This window comes from Dicentrarchus labrax, unplaced genomic scaffold, assembly GCF_905237075.1.
Source record: "Dicentrarchus labrax unplaced genomic scaffold, dlabrax2021, whole genome shotgun sequence".
Lineage (NCBI taxonomy): Eukaryota > Metazoa > Chordata > Actinopteri > Moronidae > Dicentrarchus > Dicentrarchus labrax.
This window is the reverse complement of record NW_026136708.1, coordinates 21,558,356-21,578,361: the sequence shown is the minus strand read 5'-3', so window position 1 is coordinate 21,578,361 and position 20,006 is coordinate 21,558,356. Positions and strand designations below refer to the sequence as shown.

Genomic DNA, 20,006 nt, shown 5'->3' with positions numbered 1-20,006 from the left:
TCTATTGTTATAAAGAGATGTGGGTGAAGAACACAATGCTAGCATGGCCTGTTTTAACTGCAAACATATATATAAGTAAGAAGTATTATGCAATTAGCACTTCATTACCTGTAGGAAACTTTACAGTTTGGAAGATTTTCTGGATATTTTCACTAATAAGCAGCTTTTATTTTGAGCGGTAATCAGTCTGATCAGGTTGTTTAGCCCACTGGCTACCAAACAAACCTACACACGTTTGATATGGGAGACATAACTCGTTTTAACCTGGGGTCAAAAACTGCTCTGAAAATAAGAAGGAATTTCTCCACTTTTTTTTAAATTTATTACAGTTTCAGCAGCACAAAAAATATATAATTTGTAGGTATTGGTTTTATTTACACCAGCATGAATGGGAGTGGGAATGGGAAATATCCAATTATGCTAATCTTACTGGTTTATTGGCATTACCTTTTATAATTTAAAATCTTAAAGATTTATATCACAGCATATTCTATATAATCTTAAAGATTTATATCACAGCATATTCTATATAATCATAACATATTAGCAAGCTAACACAACAGTTACATTTAGTAGTTACTGGCTGTTAATATGTAGTAACGTCTCTGTAGTTTGTGTGGTGCTACCCATTTTAATATAGTCACTCACATTAAAACTAGGCTAAGTTCTAAGTTTAACCTGCTGATCTTAGTGACCTCCACTAGAGAGAATAAACATACTTCAATAGAGTTTTCCCACTCTGTGTCAGTCTGGCAGGTCAGGAGGGTTCAGAGGTTTTCTTAAAATGTTTCTTCCACAGCTCGACAAACAGTCCAGTCAAGGTCAACAGTTCTGTTCCCCTTGCTGGATAAAGCCCTGCATCCATTTTCTAAGAACTCAGACTATTTCCCCGAAGCTGCAGTCCTGATCGGACATCCTGATATCCGTCTGCTGAATCAGGAGTCTCAGTTGGGATGTAGGAAAACATACTGTGAAGGTGAGAGTGGAAGACCCTGCAGTCAAGTCATGTTAAGTCAAATATATTTATATTACCCCAAATCAGAAATCGTTCTCAGAGGGCTTTAAGGCCCTAACACACTGGTCTGCCCGTTGGCCTTCGTCCAGTATTGGGCCGGCGTTTGTAGCCCTAGTTTTTGCAGTGTGTTTTGCACCCTTAGCACTCGTCGGCCATCGTCTGCTGCTTTTCTGGCAGACTGAGCATGCTGAATCAGCAGCGGAGGCCTTCGGTGATAGAAATCACTTTGATGAACTGTTTAAGTGAATCAGTGCACGAGTAGATGAGCAAAAAGTGAACAAAGCAGCAAACAACTTCGTCAAGAGAGCACGGACAAAAGATCGTCTCATTTTCAACTTCTTCTCACATGATCACTTAAATACAGTGAGTATAGTTGGTGCGGTGTGTTCTGGGGTGACTTTTTGGCCAAGACACAACGTGGCTTTAGTCGCCGCTAGTTCTTTGACGTCGGTTTGGTGTGTTAGGGCCTTTAGATCCTGTACAACATCAGACACCCACTATCATTATACGTTTGATTGGGTGCCTCTGCTAGACATTCCCAGTTCACCCTCACTGCACATTCAGGTTTACAGCGTCAGGCAGCTTCCCACAGACACTCTCCAAGAGGAGCTGAGCTGACAACACCAACCAAGACATACAGTACAGTAACCACACAATCAATCATAGATCTTTGGCTTACGGCCTTGTGGTAAACCAAACTGTATAACTTTGGGCCACTTCTATCACCCTACGTCTTGGACTAGCACTGGTTGTCAGTAGCTGAAATCCACATCCAAAGAGCCAGTTTCATAGTCAATCAGTGGCCACATGCACCAGACCTCCACACCTAACCTTATCGGTGGTAGGCCTGCATGTTACTTCTCTGGAGGTTAGATTTATGTCCTGTGTAGACAGAATTTGGCTGACTCCACAAAACCCTTTAAGTTATTTCCCTTTGATTAAATTGTCAGGAAGAAAACAGTGTTGCTCTTCCCCACTGACCTTTGTACTGAGCCGGAGAGAAGAAGCACTCTGTGGCAGAGTTGGATAGATGGGCCACAACCTTCTCCAGAAGGTCAGACAGCACTGAGGAGAGAAAAAACAAAAACGGACACATACATAAAATTCAAGTTACAAGAAAACTTTAAGTTCAAAGAAAACACAACTTACAAATTCAAATACATCAGCTCTTTTACTTTAAATATATATATATATATATATATAATGTGGATAACATCCCGTAATGTATGCTATTAAGCAGGCCAATTACACTGTAAGTGGTCTGGAGGTTAATGTGGCAATCACTGACTCACAGGCATTAAAAAAAAAAAGGCCACAGGATTTATTAGTCATATAGATGGTTCAGAAATGAATCAGAAAATCAAGGATGGAAAAGTGTCTGACACAGAAGATCATGGCTGGCTCTAGTTGCAAAAACACGTGTACAGTAATGTCTGCAAATATGCATCCGCTCGTACCCATTTACGGCTTCACTGCCCCCGACTGTCCCAGAGTAAACCCTGGCAGCATTGCTTTCAGCGCCATACGTATCACTAAACCACCCACAGTCACTTAAGATCTAATTGTGGAAATAAGAGGTAAACACTGGGTGATGAGGCCTCTTGTAAAAGTAATACAGACAATACAACTCTACAACAACACGGTGCCACAGGAGCATGTTTTTCTATATTTTCAGTCATTTTAAACCAAATATAACTTTATCGTTTCCTTTAATGAGTAACACTGTTTTCCTGCTACTGACAGCACCGACTATTTAAAGTAGCTTAAAAACTTGGCAGCTGTATTCTCACTTCCTCACCTAATATTTGCATTTTGCATTACATTAATTTAGCTGTAATAAGTATTCAGTGTCCTCCCGATGAGTCTCACCTATCCTACTGTATCTTACACCAAACATTATCATATATACATTTTTACATATATACTTTTACATATTAATTTGGGTTTCTTTTCCCCAAGCGACATACAAATGAGGTACAAGCCACAGTAGATCAAAGAGAAACTAGTAAGAATTGTACCTAACAAGTGCCACATGGATGCAGATGCACTTTATTACTGTTATATTAATACGTATGTGTGTTGAGTGCCATGTAAAATGTATGATGTTTTCTACACAGTGGCTCTTGAAGATATATTTTTTTGCACATGAATGTAATACCTCATTTATATTTATTTTAAAGTACAAATATAAAAGGATTGGGTGTGAACTCGTGGTGTAATTTATATACACACAGTTGCAATCTACTGAAATAAGAAGGTTAAAAAGAAGTGTTTAATGTTTAGTCTACCCTCATTGATATAAATATCCAAGTGCATGCTAAGTAACAGCACTCCTTCTGGTCTACTTTAAGAACTGCACGAAATAAATTAAATCTATTTTTAATGTATTTTGATGTGCTTTCTCATTCACGTGTAGCTGCTAGTCACTGACCATTAACAAGCTCTCTTCTCAGCATTTGCCTTTGGCTTTCCTCCAGTCAACATTTAACATGTGTTCACCAAAGCTGAATATTGGTCATCTTATCTGATCCTTTACTTGAAGAGGATTTTTCTCAAGTGGCACCGGGAGAATATCACAATATTAGGCAAGCATATGGCAAGCAAGGATTTTTCATATGTGATGATAGAATGGGCGTATTGTTGAAATAAAAAGGATTTTTATATTGACTCATCAAAGAATAGCTATGATTATGTTAGCTTTAGCACTTCTCACAGAGCTCCTCTTTCTCCTCCGATATCTCAAAGTCAACATTGTGTTAAGTGAAATGGGATGTTAGTGAAGTCATGTTCACACAGCTGCTTAACATGCAATGAAGCAATGAATACTTGTGTGTATATATATATATAAAAGAAGCTGTTTAACACACAGCAGTGAACCCTTCACTCATGGTTGCCAGATTAGAAAGCACAATGAGTTCTGATCAAAATGCGACCCAGTGACTCAGATACCGCTAGTGAATGCATCTCATTGACATGCTGTGGAGGGAGGACAATTAAGCAATCAATAAGCTGGCGAGATAGTGAGGTATTGAACATGCAAACACTTCTAATCACGAGTGTTTTGATGAACAGATAGTATACTTAATCATTTTCTTCTTAGAGCTGTGTCAAAGACACAAGTGATAATCACAGCGTCTTCATACGCGGAGCTAAACATAAGTAAATGTTCAATAAATTGCCCAGGAAGTAGGTTAAGTTAGATGTAAGCCTATAAATGCTACAACTTCCTTCACTGAATGTTTCTTAAAAAGTAGGATGCCAGGTTTTGCGAGGTTAATGATGCGCCAAATAAAACAGCACTTCTATAGCCGAGGGAAGCTGAACAGATAATAAATCTTGATCATGGTTCCAGTGAAAAGCCTGAAATGAGCACCACAGAGCAGAGAGTGGATGCTTTCACAGGAGTTCAACAGTGTGCTGATGAAAGGAAGCAATCACTGTACAGTGCATGCATTAATGACAAGATTGTCAGCCCTCCTTCATTTGAATGTATTTTTGTCCTCCTTAAACAGCTATTTACTCCTACGTGAGAGAAGTAGGCGTCGGTGCCATTTCACAGAGGCTGTCAATGGCAGTGATGAGGAGTTCTTAGAAGTTTCATGGATATCAGATCTCAGTGGTGCACCTGCAGCGCAATATCAGCAGATAATGTAGTTGAATACAGAATCCACAGTATAGTTGGATTGTATCATATAGTTTTTGTCATCTCAAAAGGTGATTTCAGATACATTATAAGCAGCTGTTCAAGAGATGTGAATGCATCAGTCTCTCCAAGACGCATACATAATGGTTAGTGTAACTACGTCCGTAAGCAGCCAGTAAACGTAGCGACTATTCTACCGTCACTGTGGTAATGGCAGCTGAAGTTACACTGAAATTATCCGTCACTCTCCCTGTTGCTTGAGGCGAGAGAAAAGTAGCTCCAGCTCAACAAATTCAGTTACAGAGAAGGCACACAGAGCTGTTGCTGTATTTATCTGATCCCTGATCAGTTCATCCCCTGAATGATTTGTGTGGGTGAGAGAGAGCTGAAATGTATGTTTGCCTTGCGTGAAGTCTATGAATGTAATTCATCCGTGTTTGTGTTAGCTTATTGTTAGCTAGTTTACTGCATTACTACCACCCTCTAGATTTGTAGGAGTTTGTAGCCAAAGACTCAAATACCCAGAATATCTTGTGGGACAATCAAGAAGCTCTTCCTTTCTACTAGAAGTCTTTATTTCAGTTAGTTTTTAGTCTTCATTTATTTATTCTTTTCTCTTAAAGGACCAGTGTCTACCATTTAGTGGTGATGTTGTAGGAGAAACTACGGTGGCAGTGAAACTTCTGAAGCCAGTGTTTGATTTGACCGTTCTGGGCTACTGTAGAAACATGGCTGTTCAACATGGCTTTCTTTATGGAAGACGACCCAGAACATTAATTCTAAGGTAAAAAAAACCCACAATGATTCCTATTTTCAGGTGATTCTACACCAATGAAAACATACTTGTGAATAATATATTACATTTCTGACAATAGATCCTCCTAAATGTTACACACTTGACCTTTAAACTTATAGTTTATTCTTTTTAAATGTTTGGGAGTAAATTGATATATATATATTATCAGTATATATATATTATGTTATCATTATGTGATTAGAAGGTAGAAGATCCTGGCTACGGGGCAAATCTGCAGCTACCCAGTGAACCAGTATGATACCTTTTCCAGTTAAGATGTTGGGTTTGGAGGTCATGAAGTCGCAGTACTGTCTCCGGCAGATCTCCATCCAGCTCTCCTCATCCTTTGAGTCTTTAGATGATGCCAGAAATGCACTGATATCAGAGTCTGTACAATGGGGGGGGGAAACTGTTGGTGAAAAAAAATCACAATAATGTTAATATTTAGTAAGTTCACCAATGTTCCTCTTACCCGGTGAGTTAACGTGGACCTTCGATGGCTCCAAAGTGTAGCAGTGTGGTAGAGGGTAGCTTGAAAACATTGGCCAGGGGTACGGCTCTTCTCCCTGGAACGAGTGGAAGAAATTCAACTGACCATTTGACAACCTCATTAACACCTTAATGCAATTATTACAAACAATAATTCAAACATACTGATCACATACCTATAATATCACCATGTATATGATCACATGGAGGTAAATAAAAAATCCCAGACTATAATGACTCTGGTCGGCTGTAGCAGCGGTGAAAAGGACTGCTAGACCCTTTCAAACCAACATGATTAAACCTATTTGGATTATTTTCTATTGATTAATCTCTGCACCGCTCTGAATAGGATATTTGCTGCGACTGTTTATGAAGTTGCTGGGTTATTGATGTCTCATTATGCTGGATTGTTAGCATTTGTTTGTAATTTAATATACTGAAAACTGTCTGAAGACGATGTTTGATGACTGCATATTAAAAACATTTCAAACTATGAGCAGTGTAGTGCAGTTACACAGTGACTTGTAGATGGATTCATTACTGAGCAATTGTTTACTGTTTGCTGGTGGCAGTTTATCAAGTTGTGTTTATATTTGTACGACATCAATTCTTTCCTCCTCTCAATCTTTTTTTTGTTTTTTCCCTTCTCACTTCTTTTATTTGTAACCCCACTGCTGTTTATGTGTTATGTTCATTACGCTTGTCATATCTCGGTTTGGAAGAACCATAACTTTGGAGTCATAGCTCAGCGTGTGGCTTGCCAAAATAATGTGCTCTAAATGTTAATGGGGTTTAGAAAGCATGCCCTCTTTATCCAACTGTCTGTGCCCTCTGTCGGGATAATCCCTGCTGGTATTTGACGCTGCCACTCAGCTGATGTGCTGCCCTGTATGTTGGTTAAGGCGATGATGACTGCGTACAATCCTTATGCAGCTTTGGGACTCACTGCTTTAGCTAATAATTCTGCATGCAATGTGATCTGAGTTACTTAACTTTTGCTTGTTTTTCCCCTAAAAACAAAAATAAAATACTCAAGAATCACAAAATTCCACATTTTATTTATTAATTTAACGTTTAGCTTAAAAATTCATATCTTTTATGGTCTAAATGCGGTTTCTCTATCCACTGTAATTCAGGTGGACAACAGTAAATACGTCATAATTTACTTTTTTTTTGTAGACATTGAGACTAAAAGCTGTCAGAATCAGCCTAAGAAAACCCAACATGTATAATAACTGAGTAATTGTAGTAACTGAACTCACGTAAGCCTCCCAAAGTCCCAGAATACAAACAAGAACATGACCTTGGTGTGTTCAGTGGCATCTGTAGTTTTGCAAACATTGGCACAATGACAGTTCTGGTCATAATGTCTCCTGGTGAATGAGCTCTTTTGTGCATACTTACCATTTTTTTTTAAAAACACTGGGGCATGTCGGTGTGTTTGCATACTTGAAATCTAACAGAATAACTATTGACAAATGAAAGATTTGAATTAGTAATGTACCACAGCCATCATTCATTAGGTCTCCTTGTAGGTGGTGATTATTCAGACAGACATTTTAGGAATAACCTGTGTTTTCAGGCAACAATGCTTCTGTTTTCATTCCACACTCAAGAGGGGTTTAATTTTTCATTTGTTTTGTAACCTTCAGACAAAAAATCTGTATGTATTTTAACAGCTTTCTGATCCCTATACTTCCTACAAGTAACAGGAGAGATGAATCAGAGAGACCTGTGAAAAATGAAGGAAACACTCACTAAAGTAATTTACGCTCTCCCCTTTAAAAAATCTCTTTCATATCCTTTCCTTGACCTCAGCAAAATTAGTTTCCTGTTTTGCGTTCAGCGTAAACAACACCTCAATAATTGATATCTTTCCCAAACCACGCTGAGTAAATAAGGCTGCCGGCATCAGACAACAACTTTAGTCCTGTTGGTAATCAGTGGAACTCTCCGTCTGACCGGTAGCACAAACTCAGAACAGTTACGGACGGATGAGGGTTAGTGTGCACAGTGACGACTGACGGGCAAATTCACGAAAGGATTGCACGGCTTTTGCAGCCGCACAAACCTACAAAAATAAGACAAAAATAAACCATGTGATTCCAAAAACAACCACAAAGGTGGACCGGACCTTTACCTCCAATGCAAAGCAAACTGCATCTTGGTGCTCTGGTGCCTTTTGTAAGTATTTAAATGAGGTATTACGCATACATTTTGTCATTTCTATGCAAATGGGGCACAAATAAGCGCACAGTTAGAGCATAATAATCAAAATCACTGTAAGAAAACTCTCCATAAAGAGTGAGTCATACAAAGCGAATGAAAGAGCAGGGGAAGTTAATATATAATCAGAATAGTTAGAATAAGTTCTCTTTTAAAATCAAACATTCCCGCAGGCACCTGTCGATCCCAAAACGTTTTTACTAATCCTAATTTTGCTGCCAATCAATCCACCCTGCAGGTAGAGAGAGGAACCACAGATTGTACCAAGTGGAAACCGAGTTACAGTTTAAAAGTAGAGCATAGCTGACCTCTTGCAGTGCTCGAGGAGGAAGCTTCCTCTCAGACGGACCTCCCACCACACTGACCCGAACCAGCACATGATTCCTCTCCACTGACAGACTGTCTATGATGAACTCCCTGAGAAGGTAGGGAAAGGGGGTTAGACAAATAAGGAAGTTTAAGAGACGGTCCAAAAGGAACAGAAATATCTTCTTTTTATCTTAAATATCTTTGAGTTGCAGAGTCGTGTGAGTCATGAGCAATTCACAAACACTTCCAAAGTCTCCCAATTTGTTGTAGCTCATCTGAAACGTCTTCTGACAGACTTTGTACGGAGTCTGAAGCCTCTGAATGACTGCGACTGTATCTGATGCTGCGAGGAAAATAAGAAAAGAACGAGAGAAGGGCTCCCATGTAGAATTTTAGATAAGATCAGAGAATGCTCCAATTATAAAGGCACTTTAGGGTCGAGGGGTGTCAGCCTTGGTGGATAGTTCTTATGGCTGAAGCAATTTGGACTTGAAATTGGTAATAAAGGGGACTATTTTTTGTACGGCGCTCTTTCCAAGGGCCTGTTTGCCACAAAATGTAATTTGCATACATTTCTTTGTGAATGAAACAAAAAAAAGTCACTCAAAGCTCAAATAGCTGAGGTCAAATAAAATGTGCAGACTGCACTCACAAGGTCAGGGAAGAAAGGAAATAAAGAGTACCAAGAAAAAGGAAAGAACAAAAAGTAGGGTAAAATTCTGAAAAGTAAACTTTTAAAAAACACTGAACAGGAGTGAAAAGGAGGAGGAGGAGGAGGGGGAAGAGGGTAAAAAGTAAGGAGTTGATGATGTCTATGATAGTGGGAGCATGAGGAGAAGAGAGGGCAGGAAGCGGAGATGGGAGAATAAATTAACAAGTAATCATTCTCCAAAACGCAATGTGAGTTGGCATTTCAGGGCCATTTCCATTCATAACCAATAGCCACAGCTCTGCCAGCCATTACCAAGAGAAAGGGGCTCTTGAACACCCACTTTCAGAAATGGCCTTTTCGCTCTCTTTCCGCTTTATTTCATTTTATTTGTGACAAGGCAAACAAACAAACAATTTCTCATCCTGAGCAATGATTAAATTTGAAAGTGTTCTGTCATATCAGGATGATATACAGAGGAGCAAAAGGCTTTTACTCAACGAGAGTGAGAATGACTATGTGCTCAATGTGGAAACTATTGAAATGTGTAAATGTCTGAAATAACTTCCTGCAGTTCAGCTCTGGGTGGCGTAAACTGAACTTTCTAAAAAAGCTACGAGGGCAATGTCCAAGTACAAAAAACACATTACATTTGGGGAAAAGCGCTTATTTGTTTTCTTTCCTAGAGGTCGGTGAGAAGGTAAATATCCAGCTGAGCTTCGCGTGTAAAGAAGAGAGCCTAAAATCAAGATGTGGTTAGCCTAGCTTAGCATAAAGACTGGAGGTAGGGGGAAACACCAATGTTCAAAAATATAAAGCTCTCGAATCAACATGTTATATCTCATTTGTTTCATTCATACACGAAAACAAAACATATAAACAACAGTTTGTGGTTTTTAGAGGGCGCTGTATCTATTTCTTGCCAGGTTTGGCGTCAGTTTGGTCTCACTCTCAGAAAGACAAGTCATTTCCCAAAAAGCTGAACTATTCCTTGAAATGAGGAGAGAGCATTTCTATAAGAAACTGACAAAAGCTTTTCAAAAGGATTTTACATTAAATTAAATTATAAGGTTGCTGTTATATATATATATATATATTTCTTATTGTTGAATATACCCATAAAAATACCAAAACCAACAAGGCATTAGTTTGTCTTGATAGTTTCTGACTTCAGTTACAGCCATTATGATAAGCCTCAGCTAAATGACTCCTATTATACATTTGGCTGAGATGTCTGGGCTGTGAAAAAGACAATAATGAAACCATATGAGAAATAATGAATATTTTTTAATGTATTTTATCTGAGATTAATGCCCGATCTTGAGCCAGTTTGATTTATTATTTCATTTTAGCAAGTTATGAAGTCTACAAAGCAAATCTCTGTGAGTAACCACTAATGATACAAGCAAACAGAGTTATTTGAATTACTCCAACTATAAACTTTGCTACTACTACTACTGCGTTTGTTGGTTCATACCCCTCGCTGGCGTCCAGCTCAGTGACGTTCTCCCTCTGACTCTGCAGCAGCATGGAGCAGATGTTATACTGGCTCTCCAGCAGCAGGAAGGAGTCCAGATTACAGCAGATGACACTGAGCAGTCTGCAGCAACACACACACAAACAAACAAACAAACAGGACATCAGAATACAGAGAGGACAGGCATTGTGAGATACTGTAGCATAACCGCAGCACTGAGATCAGACTGTAATGTAGCTCACACCGTACAGCAGAGTATAACCATGCAGACAAAGACATCATTTGGACTTTAGTTGTCCATTTCCCCCTGGCCTTGTGTGCCTGCAAAGGATCAGTCAACACAATTTTTTCTCCACCAGCTCGCCGTAGCCAATTGTAAGCTTTGTTAAGTAGGAACCCTTGGGGAACACTTCATGGTTCATTTTCAGTTGCTGGTAATGACACCGAGCTCAAGCAGGCTGTTCAAGCTCCAGCAGCATTCTGAGAGGCTGCAGTGTGTTTTTATATAAACCTGTGGAGAGGAAGAATGTCTTTTAAATATCTTGTATCTATTAAATCTAGTCTGGTGGACTATGTTGTTCTCATTCAGTCCATTATTCCCACTTTTGACAAGGAGGAGTGTCTATGTATGGGGGTGTTGGTAACATGTTAGCTTTTATATCTACTACAGAACCACAGAAAGTTAATTAGTTAATACTTTCACCTTTTGGAAAATGGTGATAAGTAGATAAGAACATTGATGCCACTTTCTCTTGTGCTAGAATAAGGAAGCAGGCTTAGTGTAAAGATGGAAGCAGGGGCAAACAGCTTCACGTAGCGTGTCTCTCAAAGTTGAAAAATCCACCTACCAGCACCTCAAAAGTTCACTAATCTACATGTTTAATCATCTAATCCATATGGAAACAGGAATATAAAAGTTGTTGGTTTTACATATTACATGCTGTAAGTATTTTTTACATTATCTGTTTATCTGACCTCATGTTGACAACAAGACTCCAGAGTCACTGTGCAAACAGGGTAGCAGTTTCCCCCTGCTACTAGCCTTAGTTAACAGATGTGAGAATGGTATCGAGCGGTAAGTGTATTTCCTAAAATGTTGAACTACAGCATTTATTTCAATGTAGTCGTCAAAATGTAGAGATTTTTATTGCAGTATCTTCCTGAATCTGGTCACTCAACACAAATACACTGATCATTTGATATATTCGGGAATATCGTGTACTATCTAAACTATCAGAATTGTTATCCATTTCCATTAATGAAGAAAGCCAAATACCCATTAAAAGCCCATTAAAAGGTGACACAATCCTTAGTTGACCAAGACCATTACATCACATTACTCAGCTAACAGACTAGAAGCAGGCAACCAAGCAGGCCAAGTTGATTTCCTTCATTATCACTGTTAGTTTACCACCATTTTTCTAAAATAAGGCTTAAGAAAAAAAAAAAAAAAAGTACAATGAAATGAACAGAAATGTCAATGTTATTTTAACACATTTAAAAAGGCTGTTTAAAATAACTGCAGCTTTTCACAAAATGTCATTCCAATTTCCAAAAGTGTGTGTTCCTGTAGCGACACACAAGTGGTAGCGTGTTATGCTCTGCATGTTGTTTGGTCTGTTGCGTGTGTGTGTGTGTGCGCGTGTTTTGTCCTTGTGAAGCACTTTGCTTTTAAGCAGCTGCTTCATTTCCCGATGTGCTGGGCAGTTGCTTGGACTCCTGTTTGACTGACAACTCCACTCAGTCATTCTGACAGCGGCACAACAAGAGGCTGAGAGTCTGTCAGGCCTTATGACCTCTCTCTGTTTGAAACAAAGCAACAGAGAACCAGCCCCGCTTCCAGTTTGTCTCTTTGATGGGATTCTTTTATCGAGTGGGGGTGAAGACTGACTGTCCAATCAAGAGGTCTTTTAAAATGTTTACCTGTTCTGAATAAAAAATCCACTGGTAACCTTATTAAAACAGCAGCAGTGGTAATTTTGTTGCCTGTAGGAATTTTCATTCGAGGTTTGCAACTTATTCATTTTCTCAATTAATCGACTTGATCTATAAACTTCCTAGAGCCCAAGCTGACATAATGAAATTGCTTGTTTTGTCCAACCAATAGTCACCAAAAAAAACCCCAAATATTCAGTTTTCTGTACTAGAGCACTAGAAGAAAACCAGTAAATATTCACATTAGTGTCATGGTCACAGGTTGTCATGTATCATACTGATTGGTGTAATATGTAATATGAGTCTATCAGAGTCTTCGGTTTCGTTGACGTCCATTTAACCTAAATGAACTAAAAGCCCACGCTGGGCTCAGTGCACGGCTGGCGAACCAAGAGGAGGATCAGAGCGAGCAGCAGAGTGAGCAACCATGCAAAGGACGAGTGGAGCGGCAACAGAGAGCTATAGCTCGCTGGGGTTCAGGTGAAGGCTTGCATCCTTTCTTCTTGTTGGCAATCAGGGAATTGAGTGTATGTAGAGGCCTGTTAGTAGCTGATACAGCCTTGAGAGTTAGCAGTAATTAAATTCCCTAGACCCATAAGAACAAAGCAGCACTACCTGTGTTGTTACATAAATAAGAACAGCTGCTGGAACCACTGAGGTTTTATCATTTTTGCCAAGAAAAAGGACTCGACAGCTGTCCAGTAACATATTCTCTGACAGCCATGTTTGAGATCCAACACTTTTGGCCACTCCAACAGACAGAAGTAATTTCTGTGCAGTTTGCAACCAGGGATCAAGGCAGCTAATGCTGACTAATTTGGTGTTAATTGTGTTTGCTTCCAACGAGCTATGTATGACGTGAATGATGCATTATTGTAATGAAATGTGAATGGCTTGGTACAATTAGAAAATGCACACTTAGCTCCATAGGATGCCAAACACCCTGGTGTGGGTGATGCATAAAGGCTAATTAAAATCACAAAGTAGTGCAGTGGGGCAGCACTACTAATTTGGCATAAATTGCTGTTTTAATATAAAAGATCAGGAGAGTAACAGAATGGACATGTTTAAATAGATAGTCACATTATTTCAGACTTTTTATCTCCTTTTTTTGGAAGTAAGACATCTATTAAACGTTCGTCACTCGGACACAAAAGGAAACACAATCCATGTCACCTGAGAGCGGAAGTTGTTGTCATTCAAAGACTACGACTCTATCTTTATCTTAGGTTGAAAGACCCATTTACTCACATACATCAGAGGACTTATGTATAAACCAATCACAAACAGTAATCTGCTTGCCAGTCTGACTGATGATCATGCTACTGATTGATTAGTCATGCCTGAGGTAAGATGCAAATGGTCAATTTTACGGACGCACCATTTGCGAGGTTTATATCATTGACAGTCAGGAGGGACTGCTTAAATCAATCATAAAATCATTAAAAAAAAGGGGCAGTGATGCAATCTGTAGAAAGGAATCCTTACTTACGTTCTGTAAATTCTGCTTATGTGGTACAAAAAACGCAAATCTAACTATACCACTCTTTAAAATGAAAACAACTGCTTTAATTAATGATTCCCATATATCCAGGGAGCAGTATGACCAGCTCACAGTCTGTGTCTCTGCAAAGATCAATTAGAAGCTTCATTTGGGCTTTAACACTGCACCCAACTCCCAACAACACCATGAACCTTTACTACACTGTAGGGAGATCTGTTATAACTCAGCCTAGGACAAAGTTATCTCTTTGTTGTCTATCTTACGGTGCTTTTACGTCTGACTTGTTTAATAAATTAGAATAAGTCAGTTTTATTTTTAGAGCCCAAGATCACAAATCACAGTTTGTCTCAGGGGGGCTTTACAATCTGTACAACAATCAACGAACTCTGTCTTTAGACGCTTGATTCAGGTCAGGAAAAACTCTTAGGAAAAGCAACAGAGGAGGGATCTCTCTCCCAGGATGGACAGACTTAAAAGATGTCCAATGTACAACAAACAAAATCAGATGATGTACAAATTTATTATAAATATTATTATTTATTATAAAATATATGTGACGAATGGATCCAGGAGGACATTGGAATCAGCCGGAAAAGTTCCACGCACAGGAATGCGATGAGTGGATCGAAAAGTTGCAACGATAAATACCTGCACACTGTCTAACTTGGAATATTACAGTTATTTGTACTAAACCTTCAGCAGGCAAATGGTCCATGACAACTCCCTGAATAGGGAGTGGCTTGAAACGTGTGTTTATCTTTGCAGAGAATGACATTTGTTTTCTCTTATTTATTATATTATATATATATATATTTATGACAAAAACTAGTTATGTTGCTGATGTCTATGTGTAAGCGGTACTTTATCTTCTGCCACCTTACTGCACAGTGGTTTAAAGTAGTCTGACCATATTCATAACACTGTCTGTAGAGCTTAGTGGAGGTTTTCTTTTTCTCCCACTGACATTAAAAATAAAAAAAATAAAAATTCTAATCAAACGCGTGCACACACACACACACACACACACACACACACACACACACACACACACACACACACACGAGTGTTTGGAGCCATCACATAGCAGAGAGAGAGAGAGAGTGAGTTAGGAGCGAGAGAGAGAGAGAGAGAGAGAGAGAGAGAGCAGAATAAAGGCATTCAAACAATTCAGATGGAGGAAAAACAGGGGGATAGAGTGCCGGTTACCATGACAACAAAGAGGCTTTTAGCGACAAGGAAAAAAGGGCTGAGGGATTTTAGCTCTCATTAGCTTGTGAAGATCAAGAGGGGTGAAAATTGTGGCTTTTTAAAAAAAAAAAAATTTTAAGAGGGCTGCACTTCAGGAATGCTCAGTGAATGTTTGCTTGACAGTGGCGCCGCTGATTAAACCTGCGGATATGTTTTATAGCCTATAAAGAGACAAAAGTTGGGACGTGTTGTAGCTTCGGTGATTCTGATGGATTAAAGGATAACTGAAATACACTGCTCCTACCAAACAAATATCGTCCCGTGTATCTAAAGCTCGATGTGTCCTCATTGTTGTCCACGAAACAAATTAAAAACACATCAGCGAGCTACACTGTTGCACTGGGTGACATATTCATTATTACAGCGGTTTAGTTTGAGTCAGTTTCAGTGTTGTCAGAGATGCTCACTGTGCATTAAATGTGTATGAATCTGCGGCTCAGAATAGGACCCAACAAATGCACTATTTACTCCCCGTTTGCTAGAAACGATCCAGCTGTGCTGCCCCGAGGATTTACTAAGCCTTTTGCCACTATATATTTGTGACACATTCTTGCCTGGCAGAATATAAGCACCTATAGCAGGAAGCTGAGTGGGAGGGAACACATGTTCAGCTTCAAACTGAGAGGCAGTTTGAAAAAGACACAGATTAGCATATTTGTCACAATTTAAAGGCTCTTTTCTAAACGGTTTTTGCTCAATTTGGATTATTTTTCAGGGTTTCCCACGAGTCCTGGAAAATCTGGAAAACCTGGAAATGTAGAAACTAGTTTTCCAGTCATGGAAATGCCTGGAAATTTAAAAAAAAATAACTTTGTTGTCCTTCACTCAGATTATGTAAACCTTTTCACGAAAAGCGAGCTAACGCAGAAACACTGACCATCATTGTGAGTAAGTGCTGTCCTGTATTGTCAAGAAAAACATACGATTTCTAAACAAGAGTGGGAACCCTGCTTTCTATATGTAAATCAAACAACTACACACACGAAAACAATACATTGACTTTAGTATGGTCCATGTGAGCAAACAGACGTGCGAGAGGAAACACATTCCAATATAAGCACAACCCGGAGCGGTTATCTATTATTCATTATGTGGCAAACGTGATAGATCGACACCTGTGCAAATTACCGAGGCCGAGTCCCCCTCACTTCCCCCCATCTGACTGTGGTCATGTAATCACACGAGTTCGCAGCCTGTGTGATTGTCTGTGTTTGACCTGAGGTGAAGCCAAGTTTCTGTCTCTCAGGGTTTACATAATAGTCAACAGTGAGATTCATATTAAACAACAGTTACTTAAAACATTGTGCATACATTGTGCACACAGTCGAGAATAATGGCATTTTTTTTGCATTAATTCTGAGCTCAGAATTAAATAATTTAATCTTTTTTTTATGCAGTGATACATACACAAAGAACAAAGAGTCTTTTATTTAGACAGGTGTTTGGTTGCCAAGTTGTCAGCATAATTAGAGTTCTTTTTTTCTAACCAACTTTGTGTCTCAGTGGAAAAAATACACAAATAAATGCAAAATCTGTAGCATCTGTGGGTTAGAGAGTCAGACTTAATAACTTTTTAATGCTACCTGTGATTCTGTTTGATTCAAATGATCCAGTATCAAATAAAACAGTGACACAGCGGAGGGAGAGCTACTTGGATCCGTCAGTGATGAAACACAAGCAGGTGCTCCTGATGCGTCTGTAGGCTAATAGGGAATAGATTTCCCCCAAAGATTTAAGGCCCACTGCTTCGTTTGAGTTCAAAAAGTGTAAAATATCTTTCATCATTTCAGCTGCATTATTAAAAACAAACAATTCACAAGTGTGTGTGATTGTTTGACCCTGAGGTGGTAGATCTGTGTGGGGTCAATGTTCTTGTTTTCACACATGTAGCTATGAAATGAACGCATCTTAAATTGAGAAAAATCCTTTTTTTTTTTTCATTTTTTAGCTACCTTATTAAAAACAAGACCAGAGCATATCATGTGTGTATGTGTGCATATTAAAAATTGTTTGCTTTCGCCTATTCCCTCCCCTGTGGACAGTCACAGGAAAATAAATGGCAAAACCAGTCACTTTATAATTAAAGTTGCAGCAGGTCACTTTTAGAAAAATAACCGGTTGGTGGTTTGAAGACAGTTGACTGTTGTGGGTCCCAAAGCCTCGACCTGGAAACGAGACCCAGCAATCGACTGTCTTTCTCGGCTCTGATTGGTCGCTTTCGTTCAGACCCGGTGGATTCTTGCAAATGCCGTTAGGAGTACTAGGACGAGCCAGATTCAGATTATCTGTCTCATGTACGACTGTTTTAATGAGATATTTCAGAAACCGGCTGTGAAGTGAAACGCAAAAAGCATCCAGCCAGTGTTTGGTTTGTCCATTCTGAGCTACTGCGGATGTACTGTGGTTGCCATGGAAGGCGACCCGCGGCATCTGTAGATAAAACGTCTCATTATAAGGTAACGAAAACACAACAATTCCTATATTCAGGTGAGTAAACACTAATGAAAACACACCTATGAATATTATATCCCATTTCTGCCTCCAAAATGTTTCACACTGGACCTTTAATGACTCCTGTTTTGTTTTAATGTAATGACATTCATGTGGTTTGGTGGTTTTGTGTGATTATTTGATCACAATAATCTGATGATGTTTCACTTTACTGCAGAGCTTTACTAACCTTTAACCGGCAGGGGGCGCTGTTCTCCACCAAATACAGATTGGAGCCAACCCAAACTACAACAGTCCAGTCCATAAAGCAATTAAATACAGCTTTACATCACTGGATGGAAAATCAAACTGCTGGTATGTTAAAAGCCAATCTATCACGAGAGTCGAACAACTGCGCTTCATATGCGAGCTACTTCACAATCCAACACATGTACGTGTCAGGATGAGTTTAAAGCATGGATGGACACAGCTGGCTCTTCTTCCCGTGATGGTTTAGCCTCTTTAGTGTGTGCGAATCTGCTGCATGTTTTTTCTGAAGTGTCCTGAACACCTCCTCCCCACAGCATCCTCAAGCAGCAAACAGAGGAAGGTTTCCACGCTGTAACAATGACTGCAACGGGATGCCAACTGCTCTCAGACTGTATAATCCACTCTCCTGCTGCAGTGACAGCAGACTCAGTGGGCCTGCCGGGTGTACATTTCTGTGCATAAAGGCAATGAAGGCTATTTCAATCAGCCTCTTGCTATGAGGGTTGAGTCCTACATAAAGACACTGTTTTCTGCCAACGTTAGAACATATTTGGTCAGTGAGACAAAGTTTATGTCACATACTTCAGTGCACCAATCTGGATTGAGCGATATTCAAACTGTGATGACGGTTGTGGACCGCTTCCAATCGAATCTGATGGAACCACACCCAAACAGCCCTAATAAAGCAGATACGCTGCGTTTTTACAGTGTAACTGTTAATAAATATTACATAAGGATGGTTTATCTGTGATTGTCGTCATCAATATTTCATGTGATAAAGAAATACTCAAAGCGGTTGTTTTAAAATGTATGAAATGACAATGTGAAAGGGGTCGGGGGGCTGTATCACTCACTGTTAACTGTTCCTTCCCTTCCCCACCTTCCCAGCACCAAGCAGCAGGCGGACACAATTAGCAACTAGCTGATGAACATGATGGAGCATTTAGCAGCAGATATTTCTCTGAGGAGTCGGTGGAGACTAAAGCCAGAGCTAAAAACAGAGCGAATATTGGACTTAAATTTTGCTAGGTGGTCAGAAACATGACTTCAAGTGAAAGCATAACTGCCGGATGTATACATATACAACTGTTTGCCATATCTACTTAAAAAGGTGATAATATGTCTCTGCTGTGCTCACAACTTGTCTCTACTGCCACCAAGAGGCCAAAAAATAGAGTTAATGTTTCATAAAGTTTAACAGCCATAATCAGGCTGCGGGACCCTGTGTGAGAGAACTTTATATTACCTATTTATGGTTTTGTTAAATGGAAAGAGTAAATGGATTGCATTTATTGCACTTATTGCACTTTCATCCAGCGCGCTGTACATTTTGCCTCTCACACACACACACACACACACAAACACCTATAAAGGAAGGTGGCTTTGTAATTAGTATGTTTATTGGATTAATTACCCAGTGTAATTGTGTTTTTAACATCTGCTGTGTGCTTTTACTGGTATTATTACGTGTATTATATAATTATACACCTAAACAGTGTTCATATATACCTATTATTCATCTAACACAATATAATATAATATAACACAACCATTTCTATCTTGGCCTTATGTTTGCACTCTTCTGTTGTCTCTATACTGTATATGCTTTTAAATTCTTATATTTCTGTTGACACGCTGTTTATTATTTAATGCAATGTCCTTGTGTGAAGTAGCTGCTTTTGCTGATGCAATTCCCCTTCTGGGATCAATAAAGCAGCATCTCTATACAATGCTGCCATATCCCTTCAGGCTGTGTCACAATCAAAAGATCGAATTGAAGCAGGCACCATTGTGTTATGGGTGATGTTGTGTTAAATAGGAGGCGTTTTGTGTTTTGAGGTCAACTGTTGGAGTTCACATTGGTCATGTGGCGGTATATAAGAGACAAACAGTGATTTTTTTTTTAACACAATTGATCAATACGGTGGCAAAAGTGAAAAAACAGGCGCTTTTATTCACCTCCTATCATTATATTTGAGATGTTTTTGCTAACTTAAAAAGGCCCTTGCAGTAAC

General features: G+C 39.2%; 1 protein-coding gene across 4 annotated transcripts in view; it reads right to left on the bottom strand.

The window, feature by feature from the left end:
- The window catches only part of tbc1d32 (TBC1 domain family, member 32), a 73,329-nt gene that overhangs the window by 28,148 nt on the left and 25,175 nt on the right, over window positions 1-20,006 (bottom strand). For 3 of the 4 annotated variants that reach the window (XM_051409746.1, XM_051409745.1, XM_051409747.1), the window contains exons 24-28: window positions 10,605-10,727; window positions 8,478-8,586; window positions 5,927-6,020; window positions 5,717-5,842; window positions 1,997-2,080 (exon numbers count right to left, since the gene is read on the bottom strand). In XM_051409746.1, the coding sequence (XP_051265706.1) occupies window positions 1,997-2,080; window positions 5,717-5,842; window positions 5,927-6,020; window positions 8,478-8,586; window positions 10,605-10,727 (536 nt within the window). The remainder of the gene's footprint in view (window positions 1-1,996; window positions 2,081-5,716; window positions 5,843-5,926; window positions 6,021-8,477; window positions 8,587-10,604; window positions 10,728-20,006) is intronic. The other variant, XM_051409748.1, reaches the window with a different exon arrangement.